The sequence below is a fragment of the Crocodylus porosus genome, unplaced genomic scaffold, assembly GCF_001723895.1.
Source record: "Crocodylus porosus isolate Cpor-Errol unplaced genomic scaffold, CroPor_comp1, whole genome shotgun sequence".
NCBI classification, from domain to species: domain Eukaryota; kingdom Metazoa; phylum Chordata; order Crocodylia; family Crocodylidae; genus Crocodylus; species Crocodylus porosus.
Genome location: NW_017728925.1, coordinates 4,669,622 through 4,697,268, shown reverse-complemented (window position 1 = coordinate 4,697,268; position 27,647 = coordinate 4,669,622). Strand labels below are relative to the sequence as shown.

General features: G+C 43.5%; 1 protein-coding gene across 4 annotated transcripts in view; it reads right to left on the bottom strand.

The window, feature by feature from the left end:
• Nucleotides 1-27,647, bottom strand: part of CACNA1B (calcium voltage-gated channel subunit alpha1 B) — a 475,064-nt gene that overhangs the window by 75,698 nt on the left and 371,719 nt on the right. For all 4 annotated transcript variants that reach the window (XM_019540610.1, XM_019540607.1, XM_019540608.1 and 1 more), the window contains 6 exons: nt 27,489-27,618; nt 18,507-18,566; nt 16,286-16,392; nt 4,371-4,467; nt 2,326-2,486; nt 751-888 (listed from right to left, as the gene is read on the bottom strand). In XM_019540610.1, the coding sequence (XP_019396155.1) occupies nt 751-888; nt 2,326-2,486; nt 4,371-4,467; nt 16,286-16,392; nt 18,507-18,566; nt 27,489-27,618 (693 nt within the window). The remainder of the gene's footprint in view (nt 1-750; nt 889-2,325; nt 2,487-4,370; nt 4,468-16,285; nt 16,393-18,506; nt 18,567-27,488; nt 27,619-27,647) is intronic.

The window sequence follows — 27,647 nt, the reverse complement described above, 5'->3', positions numbered from 1 at the left end:
GGGGGGGGGGGGGGGAGTGTCTACATGCTTGGCGGTGAACCCAGAAGTGGACTGGAAGTACTTCTGATCCACTTCTAGGTCTAATGGGAAGCATGCACCACCCCACACCCACCCAGCTCGGCGATCAGCCACAGGGGGACCCCAGGTGCTCCCCAGACCCAGGAGACACCAGTCACTGAGCCGGGGAGGCACAGGGGGGGCCCCAGGGTGCTCTCCAGAGGACCTGGAAGTGGACTAGAAGTGCTTTTGGTCCACTTCCAGGTCTGCTGTTAAGCACAATGGGGACTCCCCCACGCTCCTGTGGGACACTCCATGTGCCCCAGCATCACAGCACTCACGAGCCGTCTAGAGGTATGTAGAAAAAACAGTTAAAACTGTGTCTATGTCCAAATCTCTGAATCTTTCTGAATCTCTCCGAATTGATTCGGAGTGTTCCAGTTTGATTCGGTAAGATTAAAGGGCCCTCTAATTAGATTCAGATTAGGAGATCTGGCCACTGAATCAGACCGAATCTCCACCGAATCGAATAAGGGACCGAAGCTTCGCTCAGGCCTAATGCACACCACTGTACCGCAGTAGGGCGCTTGCAGCCCTTCAATAATGACATTAGTAAAACTGGAATCTTGGCTCATAAAGGACACGCCATCCATTTTGCACAAGTATCTTATTATTTCTCTGTCCCTGAGAATTATGAAGAGTTAGCATTTTTCTCAATAAAGTAACTTAACCCAATAAATTCCACATACTCACGTTGGCCACCCTTCTCCCGTGGAGACGGTGAATAGTGTCAACAGAGCCCAAAGCACGTTGTCATAGTGGAACTCATATTTTTTCCACTGCCTGGGCTTTGCCTCCACCTCACTCTTTTCATAATCCAGGTATTGACCCCTAAGAAGAAAAGCGGTTTGAAACAAGTGAGAGAGCCAAGGTTCAGAAGGAATTTAATTATGATCATTTCTGCTACTGGTATTACAGCAGCACTGCAGAGCTCCAATCACAGACCAGAATCCCACTGTGCCAGGCACTGTACAAACACAGAACAAAAGTATGGTCCCTGAGTTTCTAATTTAGAAGAAATATCATTTTAACTCCTGTACAAGGCATATGACCCTGTGACCTTTAGTACAGCAAGGGAAAGCACTGTCTTGGAAGCTGTTCATTAAATGGAGATAAGTGTTGAGGTAAGCTTGCAATTAAGAGGATACTATTTATTTTGGGATCTGTAATATTCTGGCATAGCATAAAATTATTATAAGCTGCTGGGGAGTTCTATATTTCTGCTTAAAGTTAAATCAGTTGTACTGGCAATGAGAAAATAAAAACGAAATCCCCAGACACTGCATACAGATTTGCTCTGCTACGGTGAAGTCAGCCAGCCAGCCAGTGGACGGAAACGATAAAGAGCAGCCACAGGTAGCAGTGTTTCACGAACTCTTGCTCATCATACTGTGGCCCCTTTCAAGTTTGGGTGACAACAGAAGCAGCGAGCAAGAAAGACACCTGCTGGTTTGTGGTATAGAAGGACAACACAGGAAGACTTTTGAATGGAAAAGAACAAATCAGACTGGAAGAGAAGTTATGTTATGATGGGGCTTCTAACATGCTATAGTTAACAAGGGAGTAATAGCATGTTTAAAATTACTTAAAGTATTTTAAGTATATTTGAAACGTCTTACTTCTTCATTTTTCACTTACTGATTATAAGGTTTTAAAAAAAAAGTTCTCAAGAACATAACTGGGCAGGAAACTAGTAGCCAGTCTTTTCCAACAGTTATGCTTATGCTTATGCTGATCATTAAGCACAGACTTAGTCCCACTAAATTCGGTGATGTTGCTATGATGCTACACTCTAGTACTTCCTTTTAGAAGTACTAAAGCATGGTGCAGTATGGGTGATTACTGTGCTGTGCAGGCAGCGCACACTTCGATTTCCCCGCTACATCGCCATTGCGGTACGCTATATCTGGGGAGCAGGCCGCTACAGAAACCTAGCGTGTAGGCCCACATGATTACTACGGCGATGTAGCATGCCATATAGTGACGTAGCACATTGCTACATCGCCATGGGACGATGTGTAGATGTGCCCTCAATGTACAGTTAAGCTCTCGAGGGAATTTTACTAGGGATAAAATTCATGTCTGGTGTAAGTCTGTTGAAACAACACCCTTATTTATTAGAACCACAGCAGAATGAATTGGAAGCAGTATACAATCACACAGGAGTTATTACTGCCCAGAGAACTCCTCAAGGGATGCAGAATTTTCTCCTGGAAGCCACACACTGCCCGCATCTGGCATTGGCAGCCCCTGCCATTCTTCAAGTACCTGCAGTCCTTCTCTAGTTCCTTTGACTCATCTGTGCAGTAGAAGAATCTGCCTTTGAAGAGTTGCACAGCAATGACAGCAAAGATGAACATGAAGAGCATGTAAACAATCAGGATATTGAGGACATTCTTCAAGGAATTTACTACACAGTCAAAGACCGCCTGTGGAGTTATGGGAATAGGGGAGAGGTTAGAAGAGAGGGAGCTCAACATCTAGCACCTATAGAAAAACATTTCACTTTGAGCATATACCGAATTTATACTGAGTTTGTCCTGGAAAGACTCCTTTAACTCGGACAACAGATCTTGCAAATTCTTACTACTAGTAGTAGCAACTACCAGCTATTCCTAACAGCTTTCTCCTTACTTATAAGAGTTAAAAATGTGGGACTGCATTCTGTAGTATTACTAATTCAAACGGTGACTAAAATTGCCAGCTGGGTAATCTAGGTAAGTAGTATTAGTCCTAAGCAAAATATTTTCATAGCTGGTTGATTAAAATAAAAATACATTTGTGCTTAATATACGCAACCACCGATAGGGGGAAAAACTTGTAAAATAAGTTGCTCAATGATTATTTTTCAAGCTGTTTGAAAAGAAAATATATTTGGTGATAAAATACCAGAATGCTTTAAATAGATTACTTTTACCAAATAGTCAACCAGTGTGTTAACTAACTATGAATACTGTAGTCAGCAAAAATAACTTGTGAATTGCCTGCAAACACTTTGCAAATATATTTGGTTTTTGATAAGCCATCAATTCATTAATGCAAGTTTAAAGATTGTTCTTGTACAGTTTTTTTTTGTGATACAATATATTGGTTGCATTTGCCTTGATTGGAAAAGTAGGTGATGTAGGATTGTTTCTGTTTCTCTGAATGGAAAAGAGTAACACAAAATGACAGTGCAGACAGTGTGAATTGCTCTCTGAAAACATTCTCTAATAATCCCATAAACCAAGGTTATCTGCAAAGAATGAATGCAAAAGGGATGTAAAGACACGCAATGCGAATTCAATTTGTTATTCACATAAATATTTGCTGATTGTTCTGAGTATTGGAGTTTCTTTCACAAATACAGGTTTGAGAATAAATAATTTGTTTAATAAAAAGCAAATATTCCTTTGCCTTCTGGAGTAGATAAAAACTAATGCTGCTGATTTCAAGGACCATAGAGCTGCACATTTATGTTTCCAATCAACTCAACATGTTCTTTTCCACAGTTTAATTGTATTCTTACTTACATTTGGAGGCAAATTTAGCACTCATAAAAATTAAATTAGCTGAAACCAAAATTATCTGTTTGAATATGAAGCATGGTGATGTGAATAAAAAAGGATCTAGATCAAGACTAGCCCTTTTGTCTATTTTGCATTTTGTAAAAACAAGAATATGACTGATGGCTTCACAAAAGCAAAAGTATTCTTTTTTTTTTTGCCCGGCTCAAATGAAAGAGCAACAAAATGGTACTGATCACTCTGCAGGGTAAATGTTTTCTGCACAGATTCCTAACAATGCAGATCACTTTAATTCTGTAACTTCTCCCACCTCACAATTTCAGCAGCAGGCTACTGCTAAACAACACTAGCTTCATTCCTGAAACAATCTAAATAACTAAGCACAAGCTATTCAATTAATTCAATTCAATTCATTTCACTTTGTGACTCAGGATGCCTGAGGTGGACCTATTATCACCAAATCCTGAACAGACTAAAATTCCTCAAAGTTCAGTTAACAACTTCTGCAGACAGAGCTTGGCAAAACTGTGGTTTTTGTTTTCTACCAGCCAGGCAAAGATGAACACATCAACATTCACTCTGGCGCACTGAAAAATTTCAAAATCAAAACCTGTGTTGAATTTATAGATTGCATTTTTGGGGGGATTTTTTAGAAAACACTAAAATCCTTAATGGATAAGCAATCATTCACCAAATAAAATTAAAAAGCCATAATTCATCCAGTTTGAGTTTATTTAGGCCATTTTGCTCACAGCTCTGCCTTCAAGACCCACAGCAAAAAGGAACTATTTCCAATTATTCTCCAACCTTTAACTTTGGCAGACGCTTGATGGTCTTCAAGGGTCTTAGCACCCGCAGAACTCGCAGTGACTTGATGGTGTTGATATCCTTGCCTTTGGTTCCTCTGCAAGTGGGGGGGAAATACAACAGTGAAAAAGGAAGGGCCTTGGTTCTCATGAAACTTATCAAAAGGCCTACAGGTACCAAGATCTTTCAGGTTTGGAGCTATCTTTTCCATTTTCTTTGCACACAGCAGTGGTGGTTGGGAGTTGCAGTAACCATCCACTTCGGAAATGTAAAGCAATGTGCAGAAAGGAAGCCGAGGGCAGAATTTAGCCCTTAGAAAGTTTATTTGCTTGTGCTCTCCATCCCTGCATCACTTCCCAGGTATTCACTCTCTTCCTCCCCACCAAAGTAATACTCATAACCAGAATGAGAACAGATCTGCAGGTCTGGTAATGACAGAGAAAGTAGCTATCACACAAGTGTAGCTGCAACCACTGGCGGGAGAAGGGGAAGAGTTACATCTGTCCGCCTGTCTTGTGAATCTAAACCAAACGTTTTTCTTAGCCAGGATTATGTGCATCACCTACTCCTCTGACAAAGACAGACATTTTGCTGAAACCTCTCAGTGTAATTTGTCTGTATGGTTTTCAAAGTGGTTTGGAGGGAAGGTTTTCCTTAGTGAAACAGACAGGGAACACAAGAAACTGAATCCTTTGATGGCCAGATGGACAGCACACACTCCCGGCACAGAATAAGCTTTCCATTTCTGCACTCTTTACCATTACACTATTGTTCTCAGGTTTCTTTTGGAAGACATGCTGCCAATACCATGCTGAGCCATGTAATATGCAGACATATTACATGCCTGAAACAATACTAGTGTAACTCTCCAGTCCATGCATGCAGATGTCAGAGGTCACTTCTGTTTTGTTAAAAGCATGTGCAAATGATTATTCAGTTATGCAAACATGGCTGTTCATTTTATTACAATTAGGGAGGTTGGAAGTGAAGGATTCCATTTCTACCTCAACCTTCCCTCAAAATAAAGAAAAGAGGTTTAAAGTTTTGATTTCTTTTTTTCGGAAAAGATGCAGCTAGGCTCTCTGCCAACCAGTTAGTAGAACTCAATGGAATTCAATTTTACTTCGTACTGTGAGAAAATGAGATGGAAAATGATAGTAAAGCTGACCTCTAGACTACAGGCTTAGGTCTTAGGACTGGTTTAAATACACACTTGCACTATCATAACAAAAGGTGCAGATGAGCAGTGCTTTGGATCCCTTCACTGAATGGTCTCCTCTCCCATTCACCAATTTACCAAGCAATGCTTACCTTCATTATTGGGAAAACATACCAAGAAAAACATGATTATGCTCAGAGAGGCAGAAATGTAACCCCCGCCCCACCCATGCACACACTATGATTCTGGAGAAACAATATCTAGAAAGAAGAGGACCATTCATACGCTATAGCTTACTCAAGCCTCTGAACTTAGTGAATGTAGTGACAGCTTTTTTTGTACTTTGGACAACTATCCACTTAGAAAGTATCAAGACACCAACAAGTTACTTTATGCTGTCAATTAAGTAGTGCTCATGTTATCTCAGAGGATTGTTTTGGCCAGGATTGATGAGGCTGTATTTGAACCAGTGTCCACGATTGCCTGTATCTCATTGCCAATATTTTCCCTCTATTCAGTGGTCAGTCACTTCGGTTCATTTTCAGTGCAAGAATAAGCTAATGAGATAAAGGAATATTCATAATGTAAACTGAGAGGCTCTTGCCTGTTTCACTATCACCTTCATAAATCAGCTTATGGTCTGTTTTATGGGACAGGATAACGAGGGATGAAGCAGTAGAGGAAGAGACAAAGAGGATGAGGACATCTACGTCTTTCAGCATTTCTTTAGAACCTCTTTAATCAGATATAATTGATGGCTGACACTGTTCTAATTCATAATGGTGTAAACCAGAAGTAACTCCACAGAAGTCAATGGAAACAAACTTGCACAAAAGCAGAGTAAAAAGATTAGAACGACACAAGCAGGAAATCTGATCTGTGACTGGGAACAACTGCCCAGCCCCAGCATTTATCTTTACGTAGGTGGCCACAGCTACAAGTTGACAAAGGCATTACCAATCCTCATGCTCTCTCAGGGGCTGAAGGCTTGAGGGGGATGCCTTTGTGCAATTAAGTTGCTCTTAAAGAATTGCGTGAGCTTAACTCCAAATATATATAATTGTTTAGCCTTTCTGGCATGGAGATGGGAGACAAGACTCTGGCAAGGCTCCTTGTAGCCCAATCTTTTGCCAAGTGCTCCAGGTGTAGGGCTGACCAAAATATGTGGTTTTAAAATAAAATCACTAAAATATTATTTTCATTTTTTATCTTAAGTGAGAAATATACAAGGGCAGCCCAGACTTTTCCATGGGACTGCATTTGTCAGGAGAGTTAATATGTTAATAACTACTCTTTGATGAATTAGAAGGGCTCTGATGGAGTTATCCCTGCCTCCCGATTAGGAGACGTTTTATGACTAATAGGCCCTGTCTCTATTATGCAGCTGGCAAACAATCTAGTAACAGCTGTGCTTGAGCTTGGTGTTGCCAGCATAGATTCCCTCGGCAGCATAGACAGTGTCTGCTGCAAAACATACCAGCTTGACTACTGACTATGCAATCTATGTAGACAAGAGCATGGATTTATTACATAGGTCTCCAGCCATGAATTATTTGCTCATGTTTTGAGGTTTGCATGGACAGTGCCAAAATGAAGGAGAGGGGAAAGCTAACAGGACAACCAACTGCCTTGCACAGAGTTGTCTAGAACTGTTCACATAGACCCCTACAAGGCAGTAGAAAAACAAGAGAGTTTCTGCTCTGAGTTGAAAGTGATTTTTACAGAGGTCAGTAATGAAGTTTTAGCATTGTGTATGGCAGAAGATCAGCTTGGCTTCGCAGGGAGCTCTTGAGAGAACTAAAACATAAAAGAGGAAGCTTACAAGAAGTGGAAACTTGGACAAATGACTAGGGAAGAGTATAAGAGTATTCCTCAGGCATAGAGGGATGAAATCAGGATGGTCAAAGTGCAACTGGAGCTGCAGCTAGCAAAAGACATGAGGGGTAACAAGAAAGAGCCACTGGCCAGTATCTTTGAAAATAAGTAGTGATTGGGAGAGGTCCCATATGCTTGGAAAAGGGCAAATATAGTGCCCATCTTTAAGAGAGAGAAGGAGGAGGATCCAGGGAACTACAGAACTACAAGAGAAGGGCTTATGTGGTTACATTGACAATACTGCACAGATTTCTCAAGGAAGGAGAGATGTTGTGAGGCATATCAGTATTAGCAGGCTTCAGTCAAACTATTCTTAGTTGAGTTCTGCAATGTTCTGTACAGGAGCTGGAGGGTAGAAACCAAATTGCAGGAAAACAAGGCAGCTATAGGCTCTTGCTCCTCTTTAGTATAAAGGACTGGACTTTAGAAAGGCATTTTATACTGTCAGGGAAGTGGTCTTAGTTTAAATGAGAATTAGGCCTAAAGTTTATAAATTGCATGTTTGGATCTGCATATGCATTTTACAGCAAAAGATCCAGGTAAGCAATGACCATGCACCATCAGCTTATAATAGCCATCTCTCTGCCAGCCTCAGCTAGAGGATGGAAAGTACTGAGATCCAGTTACTGAGTTGTATTCCTCAGGAAGATACAGTAGATACTTGCAGGCACTTAACAGCATGCCCTGTTTCATATTTGAAACAGGGCACTTTGATGTAAAAGTGCATTCAAAAGCAAGATAACTATTTTCATCACCTATTTTTTTAAAGGATGTTGGAACTGCAAACACAATGACATACATGCTTCTTGTGAAAACAGAGAGATTTTAAGTGCTAGAGGGTGTGGTCGATACAATTCTAATTGTTTTAAAATAAAAATCTAGTGTTCTCAATTAGATTGCAGACATATGTACTAGATTTTGAGAGTCCACTTGCACAATAAAGCACATAGAGCAGATGGATTGGTTTCTACAGATCTTGATATTCTGGGATAATAACAAAACATGGACAACTAGGGATGTTTTCTCTTGAGCTGCAGTAAATCCAGCAAATCTATTCACTGCAAATTTCTTGCAGGGGCATACATAGGGGAAGGCTGACACATGGCTGATCTATGACAGGGAAGCTACATCTCTTGAAGAGGTGTGCCCTGAGCACAGTCCTCAGTAGAGAAAGATTACTCCAAACCAGAGATCCAGTGAGCTTCATCCGTAAGCAATGTATAACCCCAAATTAAATGACTGCCTTCACAGCAAAAGGGCAGAAGGTTAATAGGCATTAATGAAGATGTGTAATGACTCCCTGTAACAGCCTGCCTGCCTTCTTTACGTAGTAAATAGTTCAAATTTCTGTGTGTCAAGAATTGTCCAGAGACCCTAGAGAAGGGGTTGAGACTGATGGAAAGCAAGTTCCAGTCCTTTAAAATTCCTTTTGCTTACAAGGAGGGTTCCAATGAAAATCATCATGGAGGGGCTTTCCCAAAGCACCTAAGTAAATTAAGAGCATTAACTGTATTGAAATTCAGTGGGACTTTTGCTCCTATGTCTTAACTATTCTGATTTCTAGTTAAGCAAATGTGACTCTTCCTGCAGGAAAAACAAAATTTCAAAGGGACCAGAATGGTATATGCTGGACTAGTGCAAGTGACAGCTTGAGCTATGAAAACATAATCTTGTGACAGCTCCTGCAAGTAAGAATCAGGAAGTTCAAGTACCGAGCAAGTTTTTAAATGAGGGGTTCCCCAAATTTGATTTGCCAGCTGCCTTAACACAATTCTGGAAAAGAAGCTGAAACAGCCAAATATCATAATGTTTCAATGAAGGGCTACACATTGAGCTGCATTTGACATGGAAGTCTGAACTCCAACAAAAGCTTCCTGCCCAAGGAAAATACGGGGATGGGGGAAAAGACAAAGAAGAACTGATTTTTATTGAACTGTGAAGCTTAATGCACATATAGCAAGACAGAAAACAGATAGAAGATTGAAACAGAATAATTTAAAAACCATGAGAGAATAAAAATCAGTAGTCAGGCCTGTGTGATTACATCAAGACAATTCAGATTGCATGAGACCAGGTTGTTAGTTATCCTGAAGTAGTTTGATATTCCTGGCTTTAAATAATGAACAAATAACAAAAGAGACTTCCTTTAATAAATAAATAATCTTTTAAAAAATTGATAGTTCTTTCAAGCAGAAACTTCTTGTTTCTCTTGCTCCTGCCAGCAGCTCTGATTTCACATACACCAGTCTCTTCGAGAGAAATCACCAAATAGTCACAGAAGGGTGGAGCCCCCTTCTCCTGCAATCACTTGAAATTTCCAAGGCAGAAAGTTAACCCTCCTGCTTAAGAGTAAATGCAGTCTCCCAGCTCGGTCTGTGAGCGATGCTGCCAGCTTCCAACGCCTAACCAATTCAACTTCTCTTTGAGAAGAAAGAAAAACAGCCCACCACTTCTTGAATTCTATCACAGACCTCCTATCCTCTTTATTTTATCTCTTTGTTTTCCTCTCCTGGGGAAAGGAATGAGAGTTCCTGCTTTTTTCTTTTAAAATGTGAAGAGACAGCAGAATTTTCTGCTAATAGGAGCTCTCCCTGGTCCTGAAAGGGCAACCGCTTTGTACTGTCCACAACTGAGCACTGCTGACAGGAGGGCTAAGGCCACTCGTGCAAACTCGAGCTTTTGTAACTCCTTGTACACAATTCCCAGAAGCCAATGTCACTCAATTCTCAGCTTACTGCACTGTCAGCTGCATGAAGTCAGGATCCGTGCTGAGTTAGATCCTCAAGAATATAGAAATATAGGTGTGAAACCTCCTTCGGCACTAATGGAATATACACAGGCACCCCCCCCACACACACGATAATCCTGGCTCCTCCTGTGCTTTATTGTGTTAGTTTTAATAAATATTGGATATCACACAAAACCTTCTTCTAACAATCTGTTTCACACTCTAGCTACATACGTATCTATGTACTTATAGATAACTACACAAGTCTTTCCTGGCTCAGCATCCTGTGGTCCCAGGCACATATGCAAATATGGTGCTAAGAAGCCATAAACTCCAGTGCAAGCAGTGCTGGACTTTATTTAGCTGCATTAATTGCACGTGTAGACATGCCCACAGAAAAGTAATGCCAAAAGGGACCTCAAGAGATTGTCTAGTCCAAGTCCCTACTCAAGGCAGAATCGCCCCTATCTAAACCATCCTAAACAGGCATTTATCTAGCCTTAAAAAGTAGCACCCTTGGCAGCAAGGGAAACTTCCAGGGTCTCTATTCAGGGCTGTTCCCACTTTCCCAACACATACATGCAAGCACTGCAGCACTCCGCTGGAACAGGTACATGAACCTTGAACCTCAGATAAGTCAGGCTCTATTGACTGAGCTTTTGCAACCTGTGACTCTTGCCCAACAAAATAGCTATGAGCTGGGTTTCTACTCCGCTTTTTTTCTTGTATCTCAGGTAAACAGAGATGAGTGAGAGAAGTGAAGAGGAGGGGAACATCAGTTAATAATGTGTGAGGAACAAAGGAGTCAGTGCAATGCATGTAACATGGTTCATTTCCACAAGTGACAAGTGTGTATACTCTGCTGCATATTTACACACATTTCACAGGCATAACAGTGCAGCAAGAGATGGCAATAATGCATTACCCCAAGAAACTCCTAGAGAGAGATTCCAGCAACAGGAAGACAAAGAAAGAGCACAAAGTCAATGACAAAAAGAAACATAGGTAGGTACAGTATACCCAGTGCACAAAGAGATACAGGCTTTTAAATAACCAGTCCCACCCCTACAACTCAACGCTCATAAAAATAAACAAGAACAGAAGCAATAGATTTGATATGTGACATATGCCCACACACACACTCTCTGATGTTGTATTAAGCTTGCATTAACAAACAGATAGCACCAATATGCTTTTATCTTGCTGTTACTTTGGGAAGAAATAAATGTCATTGTTAAGCAAATTAGAGTAAATCCGTTCAATTTAAATCATCAGTGCAAAATTCTGCGCATCTGGGGTAGAATTTTTGTTGTTGTGATTGATGTACAAATATAGTAACTTTATCGTTCTTTTCTATTCACCCTGGTTAGAATAAATAAGTAGATGTTATGCCTCTGGATAATAGATTTTGATGATAAATGTACAAGGAAGTTTTTAAAGTCCTCAACTTCCATTTCTCTGTGGATTAAAATTACAACTCTGTGTTCACATCATGTTTATCTCACGAGACAGAAGGGTACTTCCAACTGGAAAGATATTGTTATGTGGAAGAAGTACATTTTTATCATTATTACTGATTTCCTACTAGCATCTCATGCAGGCCTCACTTTAGAAAAGTACAGATACATTCTGGAAACTGCAAGCAGAAGTTGGCAGACTGTGGTAGGTAGGGTATGATAACGAGGGGCAAGCACACTGAAGCTTAAACAAAGATTTACAACTGTATTCTTAAAACAGATGAGTTGATTTCAATGCTCCAGTAATCAAGTTTTCTGAATGAGCTGGTTTGACAGGTCCCCATGACATGTTCATCAGGTAAGAAAGTGAATATAGATCAACAATGTTCGAATGAGGCCAAGAGAATTTATTTGGCAAATTAAATGGAGTTTGGCAAAAGGTAGTCAAATTATTCTGTTGTATATGACAATCAGGAAATGCAAAATAAAAACCAATAATATCCTAGTTTGGTGACTCAGCTTGAATATTTAGTAATGAAATATCCAACAAAATAAAGAAAGATCACCCTGCTCATTTACCAAATCAAGTTAATCTCTAATGATACTGAACTTTTAAAGTTTTGCTTGAGTCTGTGTCCTTTGATGAACACCCAAGGACCTGGAATGATTATTTACACTTCATCTCAATTGTCTTTTACATTTGCAAAATTGGGCTAGAAAAACCTCTGCCAAACAAGCTGCCTCATTCGACTGGTGGTACTTCCTGTAGCCATTACTTCAAAAATGCCATGAGCTGTCTCCCTCATGGGATTTCACTCCCTCCAGTCCTTGTCAGAATATACAGGTATAGAGGCTATAGACAAACCTATAGCTAAAAGAATGTTTTAAATTTTTCCAGGTTTCAAAAAAGTTTGATTCAATTCAACTCTGAAAGTTTAGGTGGGTCCATATTACATTCAAGCCGTTTTACCCACCTGCCGTTACTTTCTCTCAAAAAAATGCATGTTCAAAAGTCCTGTGCCCTTGCTCTGAACCTTTCCATGAACATCTTTTCAACATTTACTCAAAGGATATTTAGCACTGATGCAACACAAGACAAACTTCCATGAAGTACAGCTATGGGACACATAAGTAAGTTGTAGCAACTGATATTATACCTTTAGAAAACGATAGCCAACGCAACCAACAGAAAAACAATGGACTTTTAAAATGAGCAGAAACCATTCATCTTTTACCAGAAATTATTTGCTCAGCAAGGTAGAAGAGTTCATAAATCTATGAGAGTTCTATAACATCTTAAGAGAATCAGAGTTTTATAGGGAAAGTGTTTTAAGATAACCCTTAACACTGGTTTTAAGAACACAAAACTATTCTAATTCGATAATCTCGCTGGTTTCCCCTTGTCCCAGACACACCAATTAATAGAATTTCTTACTGGAGAATGAGATCAGGAATTTGGAATGGATCATGTGCTTGTGCAATATTTCCTGAAAAGATGACATTTAAAACTGAAACCATTTATCTCTTCAGTATCACCTTTCTTGTACAGATATCAAAATACGTTGCAAACCATAATTAACTGAAGCTCACTGTATTCAATGTCAGTAAGTGTTATTAAAATGAACAATTTTAAATGTAGTGAGACTTTCAACACTGGCCTCTACATTTTACACCCAATTTTGCATACCCAAGGCCTGAACTTTAGAGGTGTTGAGCATCCCCTATGACCTCACCTGGAGTTATGAATGCTCAGCCTCTCTAAAAGCCAAGTTTCAGGTATCTAAAAGACGGGTTTGCAAAACACTGGACAATCCAAATCAGAGCCCATTTCTGAAATTACTGCATCAAAATGACTAGTTCCAAAGATCAAAAAGCTCCTTAACAGCAAGATGGAAATAAAAGATAGAAATCCCAGGTCCCAACTCTCTATTCTGCAGAATACTTGACATTGTCACCTTTATTTAGTAGCAGCAGATTATCCAGTTTGGTCATATGCTGAAATAGAAAGAACTGTTGCAGTCAAGTTGCTGAATCCAAATCTTGAGGATAAAAGAATTTGCTTATCTGATTTACAACTTTCTGATGCCCCATCTCCAGTTTTCTCTTCCTGGGAGAAAAGGCTGCCCCTTCTCAATTGATTTGAAAACAAAATACTATGATGTAAACTAGGGGTGCGCAAAATATGGCCTGCGGGCTGGATCTGGCCCACAGAGGGATTTTGTCCAGCTCACGATGGGTTTCTTGGTCCCGCCTGGCAGAGGCACTGACTGGCCTGCGGCACATCCTGCTGTCTCCTAGTCTTGTAGCAGGGTGGGGGCAGCTCCACAGCTGGACTGCCTTACTAGGCAGCCCAGGTACTGGTGACAGCTCCTTGTGGCTCCTGCCATTGCTGGCCTCAACCCTGTGGTGCTGGTGGGGACCTGCACACACAGCCCCACCCCTAGCCCATTCTGCACATGCTCTAGAGTCAGCCCAGTGGAGTGGATCAGCTCGACCAGCTGAAACCTGTGTGCACAGCCCTGACCCCAGCCCACTTCACACATGCTCCAGATTCACCTGCCCACGCTGAGCAGCAGCAGCAGCAGCAGGGCAGAAGCTGCTGCTCAGCATGGGGGAAAAGTGGCCTCTCCCCTGCTGGGACCTTCTTGCCGCAGCCACCTGGAGCCTGTGCCCAGGCTGAACTGTGGCTTCTCTGCACTGCCACCACTGCTCCACTGCGTGACCTGGAGGTGGTGGTGACAATGGTGTCAGAGAGGAGCCACAGGGCAGCCCAGACATGGGCTCCAGGGTGCTGCAGCAAGAAGGGCCTGACACTGAGGAGGGGGAAGGGCTTCCGCCTGGCCCCTGCTGCTGCTGCTCAGCATGGCTGGGCGACCTGGAGCAGATGCAGGCCAGGCCAGGGTCGGGGCTGTACATGCAGGTTCTGGCTGGTCCACTCCAGCTGGGGTGAGTCCAGAGCAGGCGTAAGGTGGGCCGGAGTCAGGGCTGGGACTGCGTGGTGTTGGTGGTGGTGGGGAGAAACTACAGGGCACATGGGCTGCAGGCTATTCCAACGGTGGGGGATTCTATAATGCACTGCCTATTGGCTCACAGGCCCAAATAATCGCCTGCACCTAATATAAACTCTGTACTTCCTATGTTACTTGACTCCATGGCTGAAAATCAATCACCTTGGACTTTTTTTTCTAGCAGCAGCTGCTGAACTACAATAGACAATCTAAAACACAGGCCTGCACACAACGTGGAAGGAATTCTGACACTACAGAAAAAGGAAAAAACTCTGGGAAATATTCTGGACCAGGTTCATAAAGACGCTCTGGCAACTTTATGCAGCTCCAGGGATGAAAAGCAACCAGGATGGTGCCTTCCCTGATTGGTTGGTTATGCTAAATTTATGTTTGTTTTGTGTCACCAGCTTATCAGTAAATCTGGCTGTTTGTTTAAAACTGATTATACTTCTGTACCATACAAGTCCCCTTTGCACAATTCCACTTACCCGGTTGATAAGAAGGAACGCACATTTTGATAGGCAAGTAAAATACTATAGGTTTCTTAATTGCTGCTGATCATCATGAATGGATGAATGGATCTTGGAAACAAATTGATTAATGTTTATGGTAATTTTTCAAGGCTAATTTAATATTAAGTTGGGTCTGTCAATCAAATAACCTGTATCTAGGTCATTTCTTGAAACCCTCATAATACAATTTCCCAATATTAAAAGGGGGGAAACCTTTCCTCCTGGACTCCTCCTGCAATCAGATTGTATTGTAAGTGTTTGTATTCCTCTTCCTATAATCTCTCCTAATGGGGATAGATGAATAAAAAAAGGATCCTTGACTTTAATAATTGATACATGTCTACAGCTCATTTCCTACCTGAGATCAAAATTCTCTGCAAGAGTACAGTAGGTGGTTTGGAAAATTATTTTGATATCGTAAATAGAGGATAATGGTCGGAGATAGTGAACAAGCAGCAAGAGAAGAGGAACTCGGTAGAAACCAAGATACTGTTGCCATGCAGACATCTTTAATCACAAAGAATGAGAGAGAAAGACAGAAAATGCATGAAGCAGAAGCAGCACTGTGATTCTAAAAATATTGTTTTTAAAGTCTGATAAAACATCAGCTGATCTTTAGGGTAAAGCCATGATGTATATAATAAAACAGATGTATGTGATGAAATATGAAGTTTCATATGAACATTTAAAATATATGCAATTATCGTGTGAAAAAATGTATACTTTCTTAAGTGGCTCAGTCTCCTTTGATTATTTTTCCTCAATAAGACTAACTTTAAAACACGATTGAAAAAATGTCAAGAACTTCTATGAGGAGGCCTTACAACTTGGGAAAGGTGTGTTATTAGATCTCAAACCATGGCCAAATTTTGGCTGAGAAGAAGATGGAAACAAAAATCAATCAGGGTCAAGTGTTCCATGGATACTATAATACTCTGAACATTTAGGCTAGTTTATGAACATTCTTCTCCCCAAGTTTAAAGGGATAAAATAGTAAGAAACTGGAAATTTCATTTTAAAGTTTTAGTTTGGTCACCCACGAAACTTAAAATAAAAAACTGAGCCAGTAGAAACCAGGAATCATTTATGAACCACAAATCCTGAGCTTTATATAACTCTAGTTCAGTGGCTACCCTTTTTTCTGAGAAACCTGGGTTTTAAAGAAAATGTACTTACGAGAAGGCAAATGCCACCAAGGCCCCACTGACCACAATAAAGTCCAAGATGTTCCACAGGTCACGGAAATAGGAGCCAGGGTGAAGCAGCAGACCCAAGTCAATCATCTTCAGAGGGAACAGATCAAAACACCAAATATAAAATTGTGAGAGCTGATTCCACTGGAGATGTTAGCAGCAACATACAGTACATACAATGATACGAATCTATGTCCTGGATCAAATGATTTAGATCCTTCCAACCTCCCCTTTTCAATGTTAAATTATAGCAATGTTTTTCTTCTTATTAGTACAGGAAAGGGAGGTTTGTTTCTGTAATTTAGAGAGAGAAGTTAGTACTTCAGAAGTGAATGATGTTGTCTAAAGGCATAAGCAGTGTGGGCAGACAGTAGGTAAGCTTCCTACACATAGCTTTGTCACTGCACTGTATAATTTTTAATCATGACTTGAAACACCCCTTTACACTCAAAGTCCTAGCTTTTTCTTACTGGTGGGGAGGGGAGGAAACCAATTCATGCTGGCTACAATGAATAATGAGATTATACTGAGAATGGAGCACTTTTATTCCCTTTTCTCATAAATAAACATTTGCCTGTACTGTTTACTTGCACATTGTTTAATACCTGTATACTATATTGTGATGTTCTTGTGCATTACCAAATACACAGAATAAAATTAAATTAAAACATACCCATAGAGGCAGCTCTGCTGGAGACAAACTACTTTGCTATAGGAGGCAGAGCTCTACCAAACCCAAAGCTTAAGCCAATAGACTTTAATTAGAATCATTCTAGACAAGAATATTAACATCTAAAAGGGGATCTTCAGACTAGCTTGCACATACTTATGAGAACTTCAGTCTACATGTAAAAGAACCATGACGCTTTTATTCAACACCAACCCAGTAGGATTAATGGGAATTAACAAGCAGCAAAAGAGGATAAGATGAAGAAAAATGAACAAGTATTTGAAAGAAACTGAGACCTGCAAGGCCCAACAACCAAACGCAACTTCTAATGAAGATAAAATACCCACTTAGTAGTGTCTGCTGAAAAACAGAGTACTAGATAACAGCCTGGCTGATTTCTGTGAAAGAGGCTTCTTTTCTTTTTACCCATGCTACTGCTAAGAAATATATGGAATTGGGCCTGAAGATGCTCACAAAAGCTTGTGTCTACTCTTCTATAGACTCCCAAAGATTTCAAGTCAGGCCAGCTAAGAGATACTCACCTTATACACTTTTAAATCCTCCTTATGCCCAACAGGCAGGCAAATACATGTCTGGGGTTTTTTTTTAAGGCTGCATTCTTTAGGTTACTATTCATTAGCTTTATTACTAGGAATTAAGTTTGGATGTCCTAAGACATTCGTTCTGGAACATAATGTCTTCTGGAGCTCCTGCAGAGGCAGAGAGGTGCCCCACTACATGGGTTATGACAGCAGTGTCTACGCGGCACAGTCCTGCCCTTAATTAAATGAAGTCAGGTTAATGTAGAAATGTCAGGTAAGGAAAAAAAAAAGATATTCCTCGTGAGGGTTAAAATTAGAGGGGGAAAGATTGTGATGCACTTTCATGCTCAGCTCACAAAATAATCTCCAACCCACGTGAATGAGCAAAATGATTCAGTCAGTTACAGGAGACTGTTCAGGGATTCAAGGTACAACTGTGCACGCTATTTGGTACCTAAAGGCTTCTTGAATTTGGTTCCCCATTCACAATGATTTCTTTAAATTGCTATAGTGACATAAAAACAAGACGTTACTCAAAACACGGTGCAGACAGATGATTCCCTCCCTCTGTTCTTATGCGAGAGAAGGAATAGTTAACGATGCTGACATTCCAGCTGTCATAACAGCAACTCTGAATCAGCCACTCTCTGACACGAAGGGGACAAGTTACATTGGTCAGAACTACCGGTCCAGACCATTCTGGATCTACGCACACATTTCTATGTTGCCCTTCATTCACATTTTTGAGGTTTTCTTCATAACCTTAACTGATATACTGGAGAACAATATAGTAATTAAAGCCACTTGTTAGTATGGCATATGCCTGTGTACTATCTGTTTTCGAGACCTATTCCTGATAGACACTGCTTCTTATTCTTTATTATAAGCATCAATTGCATCTCTGTTCTGCTCACATCCTTTGCTCCAGATTCCTGGAAATGTATCACAGTAAATATGAAATACTGAACAATAACATGTGGAGAGATTCTTACCTTTATCACCATTTCAAAAGTAAAGACCCCCGTAAATATGTAATCCAGATACTTCAGAGCCTAAAATAGAGAAATGTGTGTTTAAAGCAAAAGTACAGAATCCCAGAGATGATATTTGTAATAACAGTGCATGAAGGTGTGAGGAAAGCAACAATGTCACTCTGGTACATTCAGTGAAGAATGAATATTTCATTATATGGTGTCAGTTAAATCAGATCCAAATCTGAGTCAACTACCATAGTGACTCTAATCTACGATGACCCTGAATTTAAGATGACCCCACAATAATTAGATTCTATATATGGAAAATGTATACATTTGTTATAATTTTCCAGGTAAAGAATCTAATTATCAGAGGGTTTTCTTGAGTCCATTCCCTTCTCACTTCCTACAGCAGGGAAAACAATGGCTGGGGGTGGCAGGTGGTTGGGAAGGGTCAGATGGCCCCCTTGCTCTCTGCTCCTCCCACTTCTTCCCCCTGCCACCTTCTGCCATCTCCCCTGCCACCAACGTGCCCCCACCCCCAGTTTCCCATAGTTTTTGTCCCTCCCTCCTACTCTCCATAATCTCTGACCCTTCCCCCTTGCTCCCTGCAGTCTCTGCCTCTGCCCCATCTCCCCTCGCCTGCCTTACTTTCATACTCTGCTTGGGCTCTGAGTTGCATGCAACAGGACAGGGGAGAAGCAGTGGGGGTGGGGGAAGCAGGGGGGAGAAGGTGCAGAGGACAATCAGAGGGTGGAGCAGGAGACCCTTTATATAGGAAAACTTGTTCATTTGAAACATAAGGGATCAAAAGACACTGACTTTAAAATAAACATGCCCATATATGCAAATCACTGTAGGTACCTACAGACTTAGTTCATCCAAAACTGATCATCTTTAACTTGTTGCAAACTGTTGTAAATTTCAGCACGGGGAGTCCATAAATTCACTTTTGGGGAGCACTTTTGTACCTATTTATATATAGTACAACCTGGGCATGATATTAGCCCAGAGCCAAAAAGCTCATGATATAGTTCACTGGGCTGGGGAGCCAGCAGAGTCAACAGCACTTCAAGCTGTGGTGACCCCCACAGCCCAGCACAACTCAGAGAGAGAGTGTGTGTGTGTGTGTGTGTGTGTGTGTGTGTGTATGCACGCGCATGCGTGTGTGTGTGTGTGCGTGCGTGTGCACTCCAGATACCCGCCAAAAAGGATCCAGGTGCTAACTACCCACTGCCCCTCCAACCTTTGTGACTGGAACGTCTTGTTTTCGTTCATCAGACCTGGGATCCTCCAAAAATTTATATGCAGATGAGGTGCACAGCTGCCTGATCCAGATCCGCCCCATGGAGGATGAGGTCACAGTGGTCATATGCGACAGACCGAGAGAGCTTCTCATCTACACTGATGTTTAGTGATGTTTGCCAGACTTTAAGGCTGGTGAAGAAATCAGAATCATTGGACATGGGAAAGAAAGGCTCAGCTCAGCTGTGGGAGTGAAGAGGAAATCAAAATGTATTTGATGTAGTGGTTCACTATGAGTGGAAAACAAGTCGGCACTGAGGAGGACTGAGCATAATGAGAATTTATCTTATTCAGATACTAACCTAGCTTTATGTCAGGTTCTCATCAGTATGCCGATGTCTTATTCTGCACTAACCTATCTTTGTGGTAGGTTCCCATCAGCATCTCGGCCTTTTGGCTAAGATCAAGTGATCAGCAGAAAGCCGGAACAACGCTTTAAGGGCAGAGAAAGACTGAATAAGTGTCAGGGTGGTAGGAGTGGAGGAGGAAAACCCAAAGCTCAAAACAATGGCAGTGGTGACTGATAATCAGGAGGTGGAAAGAGATATGAAGAGTGAAAAGGAAGGACTAAAGACAGAAGGAGAGAGGATAAAGGTGGAAAAGTGGAGAGAAAAGACAACAGTGGGCGCGTCTACATGAGATGCTTTACTGTACCTTAGCCTAATTTACTGCGCAGTACAGGCGTGTGTCTACACATGTGCAACCTTACTGCACAGTGAAAATGAAATTGTGACTAAATTTGTTATCTGAAAATGCAGGAATAAAATTTAGGCTTGATTAGTTAAAACACAGTAACACACATGTAGACGTGATCCAGCATTAAACTTTAGTTCCGGGTCTGCCTAGCCACTAGGATGCTGCCCTGAGTCAAACCCCAGGGCTCTTGGCTGGGTGCATCTCCTGCCCCAGGGCTGGGATGCTCTGTGGCAGCCCCTAGCTGCAGGCTATAAAAGCCTGTAACCATTCTGTGCACACATGCTAGGACCTTGGAGCACTGCAGGCCCTGTGTGCCCCCCAGGACAGTACCCAGGCTGCCTCTGCCAGTCCTGTCCTCTAGCTAGAGCTGCTGCTTGGCCATAGCTGAGTGTTGCAAAGGGCTGCAGCCTGCTCCACCTCCTGCCCAGCCCTGAGGTTTCCTCAGGGCTGCTGCCTGGCTGTCTCTGGCAGCAGGGCTAGCACTTGCTCCCTGCTGCTGCTCACTCCCAGCAGTCTCTCCTGCATTTGCAGGCACTAGGGCACAGTTGCCTCTGCCTGGGCCCTGGCCATTCCCCTCTGCTAATCACTCCTGAGCACTGCCCAGGGCTGGGCACACAGGGACAGCCACACGGGCCCAGAGAACCCGTGCAGGATGCACCACCATGTCCTCCCTGTTGAGGACCAGCCCCACCCAGGTGCGCATGCCTGAGCCTGACACCTGGGACCCCAACTTGAGCCAGGAGGAGATTGGCAGATTGGTGACCTTGTGGCCCTCAGGGGGCGGAGGGGGGTGCAGAGATTCAGAGGCAGTTCACACAAGGCAGGCACTCAAACACCCATATTTATGAGACCCTGTTGGGTGGCAGGCAGGAGCAAGGGCACTCCCGGATGGCACGGTGGTGTCACATAAAGATCAAGGCCTTGTGGGCACAGTGGCTGCCCATGATTCACCACAATCATCAGTTTGGTTGTGCCTGCAAGACCATGCCCTTTGTGTGGCAGCTGACCAACATTTTGGTACTCCAGGACCCTGGCCACAACCCTGCAGTTTTCATCAACAGGGGTAGCCTGCTCAAACACCTGCCACACCCTGACCGCTCTGGTGGTGACACCTCCTTGGAGGAGGGGCCCTCAGGTGCTTAGCATCCCGTCCCACCCACCTCCTCGGCTGCTGCACCTGCCAGTGGCTTCCTCACCAGCTCCACACCCCCAGATGAGAAGTGACCTCCAGAAGTGCCAGCTCTTCCCAGGAGAGGGCTCTGGCCAGTTGCCAGCCCACTGCACACTGCAGGCCAAGGACACTGGGTGCAGCCCAGGCTTACCCCCTGGACCATTGTCAACTCAGAGTCCCAAACCAGGAGCACAGGTGTGCCCAGGACACCAGGATGATCAGCAGCAGCAGGGAAAAATGGGTCAGATTGCACAAACAACTCATCATACACCACCCAGGGCACATGCAACAGAGGGACACTTGGGACGCAGTGGCAGCACAGGGGGTGTTAGCCCTGGGGTGCCTCCCTGGAGAGAGAGTCAGGAAAAAGAAATGTGATAAAGAGGATGGTGAGTCAAAGTCAGAGCTAGAGAACATCTTCCTGTCATTAACTCCCCATGGCTCCAGCCCCCAGGGGAGGACATGGGGCAGGAAGCAGTGGGGAAGTAGGAAAACAGAAGCCTTCTTAGCTACAAAAGTGATCAGGTAGCTTGCAAGTGCAACAGGCAGGTGAACTGGGGAGGAGGGGAGAGCAAAATTGGCCACCAAGAGCAGCGCTACAAATGATCCTTAAAGGGACAGATGCACTCAGTTAACACAAGCACAACTGCACTTATCATGGCTTTAAATAATGTCAGGAGTATCTTAACAAGGAAAAGATGGAAACAGGTCAAGCCAATGTTAAAAGAACAAAGGCAGACATAATCGGCCTGCAAGAATGGAGCATACCAGGGAAGTGGGATTATAAATATCTGGAGAAGAGCTGGAGATGCAGACCGGACCATCTTGGTGGTCAGGGACAAATAAGAACAAAGCAGCTGGAGTAGCAATCCCATTCAAGAACCCAGAGGTGAAAGCACAGCACATGGAAGATATCATTGTGGCAGACTGCAGATAATATCAGTCAGGGGGGCAGAATTAGAAGTTTTCAATGTATATGTACCACCAGAGCAGGAGGGGAGGAAGGCTCTGCTTGGAAATGTAGCAGTTTACTAGGGCGGTGCAAAGCTTCAGTAACTGATTTGATTCAGAGAAGATTCAGCCCGATTTGGCAGCCAAATCTCCAAATCTGAATCAAATCAGATAAAGGTCCAAATCGAGTTGAAGTGTCCAAATTGATTCAAAGAGATTCAGCATCGATTCAGAGATTCGGCCATAGTCTATATAGGCAGCAGTCCTCCACAATGCTGGACACAGCTGCCTCCAGCCGATAAGTCTGTTCTGGTGGGCAAAGAGGGGAGGGAAGGGGCGTGGGAGGCGTGCAGATGAATGCCCCCACAGCGAGGGAGGGATTGGCGCTGGGGCTGGGACAAACTGCCCAGGTGGGGCGGGGCACGGGACTCGGAGAGGGGGTGTGACAGGAGTATCTCGCGGGAGCCTTTCTATTGGTAGCTCCACCTTCCTGTCTTGGGTTAACCGCCTGCTTACTCTCCTGCCATGCCTTGAACTTAATTGATTGACTGATGTAATTAGCGGGAAGCTGCCCACTTTAAATGCCCAGTGTCAGAGGCGCTATCTGCAGCTCCTTTTCCTCCCCTGCACCGCAGCCCAAGCCTCACAGATGGTAACTGACAGGGTTTTCCCTACGCCTTGGCCCTTCTTCTTTACTTCTGGGGCTCCTCACTGCCCCCTCTCGGCTCCGGGGCTCCTCACTGCCCCCTCTCGCCCTGGGACTGGGGTCAACCACTCCCCAAACGCTGCGCCCTCTATGGCGCCAGGGTCCCCACGCTACCGTGGAGCTCCTATGAGGCCTCCTCCGACCCCTTATAGCCTCACCCAGTCCTCCAGCCTTATAAAACTACAAACAGAAAACTCAAGCCCCTGGGGAACAACATAAACTCTAAACCGTCCGGTCAAAAGCACGTTCTACCCCTACCGGGAACATTCAAGTCATAGCGGCAACTAGGGGATGCTCCTGCAGTCTATCTCCTCTCTGGCTGAGCTCCCCCCTCCTTGGCTGCCAGAGGGCAACTGCCCTCCTGGCCTCATGCTTGGGCTTAAGAAGGGGCCAAGCCCTGCCCCTTCCTGTCAGCTGATCCCCTTGGTTCCCCTAGCAACCAGCACCTGTGCTGCCCTGGTGACAGGCAGTTGAGCCTCCCCCTTCTTACCACTAGGGGTCTCTCCTGACCCATTTCTGCTTTTAGGTGCAGGGCACCCGAGTGCTCTGCAACAGGGGGGCTCCTACTACTGCGCGCCGCTGTGCTCCACCAGTCCAGGATCTGCTCTTCTGGTGGTTCCTCCAGTGGCTCTCGCCACCAGTCTGGGAGGGCATGGAAGCAGGTGTGTGCCCCCAGATCTGCGTAGGGTGAGCTAGGCCAGGCTGCTCTCCGGGAGGCTAGCCCCAGCCACAGCCCTGGCTCCACCTGCCCTGAGGAGCACAGCCCATCAGCAGGGCCTTGCTGTCTGCAGTGCAGCCCTGGCTCTGCCTGCCCCACAAAGCGCAGCGAAGCGGGGGCTATGGAGGGGCTGCAGCCACCCTAAAGTTCCCCATAGCTTCTGCCGCTGGCCCCGCCCCAACCCGGGAGCTCACGCTCGCCCCCATGCCCTGCCACTGCTCACCCAGCTGCAGGGGGCAGGGTGAAGCCACGGCTTGTCTGGAAGGCATGGGGAGGCTGGAGTGGCTTCTGTTGCTTTGCACTGCTTGTCCGAGGCAGTGCTGTGGCACTGTCCTGCGCTTCCCCACCCTGGCTGGACGAGCAGCAGGAGGGCATAGCCCTGGCTCCCAGCACCTTCCACCACACACAGATCTGGGTGCACATGCCTGCTCCCATGCCTTCCCAGACTGGTGATGAGAGCCGCTGGAGGAGCCACTGGAAGGTCAGCTCCCAGACCAGCAGCGCACAGCAGTGCACAGTGGTAGGAGTCCCCTTCCCTGAGTCCCATACTTCCCCTCTCTGGCTGGGCAGCTTGTCCCAGCCCCAGCCCCAGCCCCAATCTCACCTCATTGTGGGGGTACTGATCTGCACCCACCCCATGCCTCTTCCCTCCACCCACCACAACAGACTTGCCAGCTGGAGGCAGCTGTGTCCAGCATATGGAAGAATGCTGCCTGTTTAGCCTACGGCCATATCTCCAGATCCAAATTGGCCGAATCAAATTGGGACAGTGATTTAAATCACTGAATCAAATCACTGTCCCTCTGAATTGGCCGAATCCGAAACAAGTACTTGCTGCTTTGCAGAAGCCTACAGTTTATGTGGTCAGAGGGAGATCACAGACAGTAGTGGGGAATTCAATTGCATAATAGAAGCGGGTGACAGAATAGGGGAAGGAGGAGGCAGAACTTTAGACAGTTCATCCAGAAAGTTAAAAAATATAATTAAAGAAGACTTAATGAGAGATGTGTGGGCAAGGGAGAAAGTTTTCACTAGAACTGACCCCAGTGGAAAGAAACAATCAAGAACTGACTTTGTGTTTGTAACAAAAGAAACAGAGATAAGGAAGAAAGAAACCATATGTGTAGCATTTAGTGATCACCAGATGCTGAAGACAAAACTGAGTCTTGGCAAGAGCCCTGTAAGGAAGGTGGAGCATGGAAGTTAAATGTACAAGATAACAAGATGTCAAGGATATACAAGACAGTATGAGGGATGGAGAACACTAAAGAAGTATTTTAAGAGTACAAGAGAATGGTGGATGATGGTGAAGAAGAGGACAGGAGAAATCTTCAGGAAGGAAGGCTGAAGAACCATATAGAAAAGAACTGGAGCTGAGAGAGCTACAAAGAAAGATGCAGGAACTGCTAAAGGAAGCCTTAGAAGGAAGACAGGTATGAGAAAAACTAGAAGAAACAAGACAAGAGATAGAAAGGTGATTTAAAAGGAAGACGAGAGAGAAAATTTTAGTACAAGCACATCCAAGAGAGGAAAATAAACACAATTATAACCAACCTAGGTTTATAAAAAGCATATGATGGAGTGCATCATGATTAAATATTCGAGGTGCTAGGAAAAATGGAGCTTCCAGAGAAATTTGTACATTGGATAAGGTTATTGTATAGAAAAGTGAAGAGTCAAGTCCAAATTACTGGCATCTAAGCAGAGCCTTTGGAATTCATACCGGAGTGAGGCAAGGGTGCCCTCCTGTTGCCACTACTATTGGTGTATGGCCTGGAACCATTAGCACAAAGAAAAAGAAAAGACAAGGTCATATGTGGAGTAAAGATACCAGAAAGAGGAGAGATAAAATGCATATTATACACCGATGACATAAATGTAGTAGCTGGAGATAGACTTTTGATGGAAAGGTTGCTAAAGCATACATCAGAGTATGGAGAAACAACAGGGGCTAAACTAAATAGATTGAAAAGCACCGTAATGGAAGTGGGGAATTGGAGGGACTTGGAAAAGTTGGACCTTCAAATAAGAGAGAGTGAAATTAGGGTGCTAATTAACCTGTTGTTAGCGTGGGAGATGGTACTATATCGACTCATACCAAAGGGACCCCAGGAAATGTTATTAAGCACTTCATTAACATGTTTTAAAACTAGTTTATGGCAAGCAAGAAACCTCTGCTGTTTTTAAGGTGTTGGCTTTCACAGAAAGAGAGTGCCTGAAGTGGGGGCACTGAATTTCTCCATCAATCAAGACAAGGAAGAGATTGGAGGAGAAGCAGCAGCCGAGAAAAAGTGGAGAAAAAAAGGACTGGACACACTTTTTTCAACAAACCAAGAGAGGACAGATGGGAAGGGCGTACAGTTTCATTTGGTTACTGAGGTAACCGTTTTTCATGGGTTTCTGAATGAAGAAAAGAGGTGTGTAAGGGGTTATTTTGTGGAAAGTTGATGTATGTTCTTTAAGGATTTAATTTGGCTATGCAGCTGTTTTTGCAAAAGAACATTTTGGTAAAACGCTTAATATGTGAAGTTTGGTAAGTGTAGGATGAAATGTGTATCTTTAATACAATTTGTAAAAAACAAACAAACAAAAAGTGTTCTCATCAGTATGTCTGCCCTTTGTGGACCATGTGTTTCATAGTCATGCTCAGCGTAGGCTGCACTTAATCAGCTTCACAGCTGGTTTCCTTAACTGAGCCCATGTTGCTTCTGGCAGCAGTTTAATGATAGGCAATGTATTTACAGGGGTTTTCCTGTATGCAAATATAAAACAAGAAGCTTCCCCCCCCCATGCTGAGTGGGGAGAAAAAACCTCATCTTATATTTGAGGAAATATGGTAAATTGAGGTTAATTTGCTTTAAACTTTTGCCAGAATATTCTCTGCATGTGTTTACATCTGTATGCACGTGTCCCCAGCAGGGTTAAAATGGTACAATGGATACATTTTTCATCAAAATATTTGGAACCCACTTCACTCATCTCCCTATGCCCCAAAAGGAGCGTGCCTTGCTCCAGCAGTTCATGACTGCACTGCTAACATCTCAGTAGTGTAAGGAATGGATAGGAAATCCCCCTCCTGTGACAGGGTATAAACTAGCCTCCAACTAGTAAGGATTATAAAGAAGCTTTCCCTGGGGGTAATATATTTTACAACTGCCTGAGACCTTTTCTGAAACCTTTAGTTCTAAAAATTGTAGAAACAGGATGCTGGACTATAAGACATTTAAAAATGAGTTGCATCTATGGGCCCCTTTTCAGGTTCATTTCTCTGCAAAGAATTTGGCTACTAGCAATGCACCTCCAAACCCAGAATCACCCACTCCATAGGACAAGATGATGTCAGTTAAACATGTGAGGGAATTACTATCCTCTGAAACAGAATTGTGCTGCCGTCTACACGACCAATCGGAGGAATGAACAACAGTGCTGTGCTTCTGTTTGATTGCTACTCACGTCGTTCCTTGGTGACTCAGCTTGGACAGGGTCTTCAGCTGCCAGAGCAATGCTGCTTAGTGCTATGACTATGAGGATGACCATCTCAAAGTAGCGCAGGTTCACAATGTAATGAAACAGGCGTCGGATTCTGGGAGGAAAACAAACTCATGTGAAAAG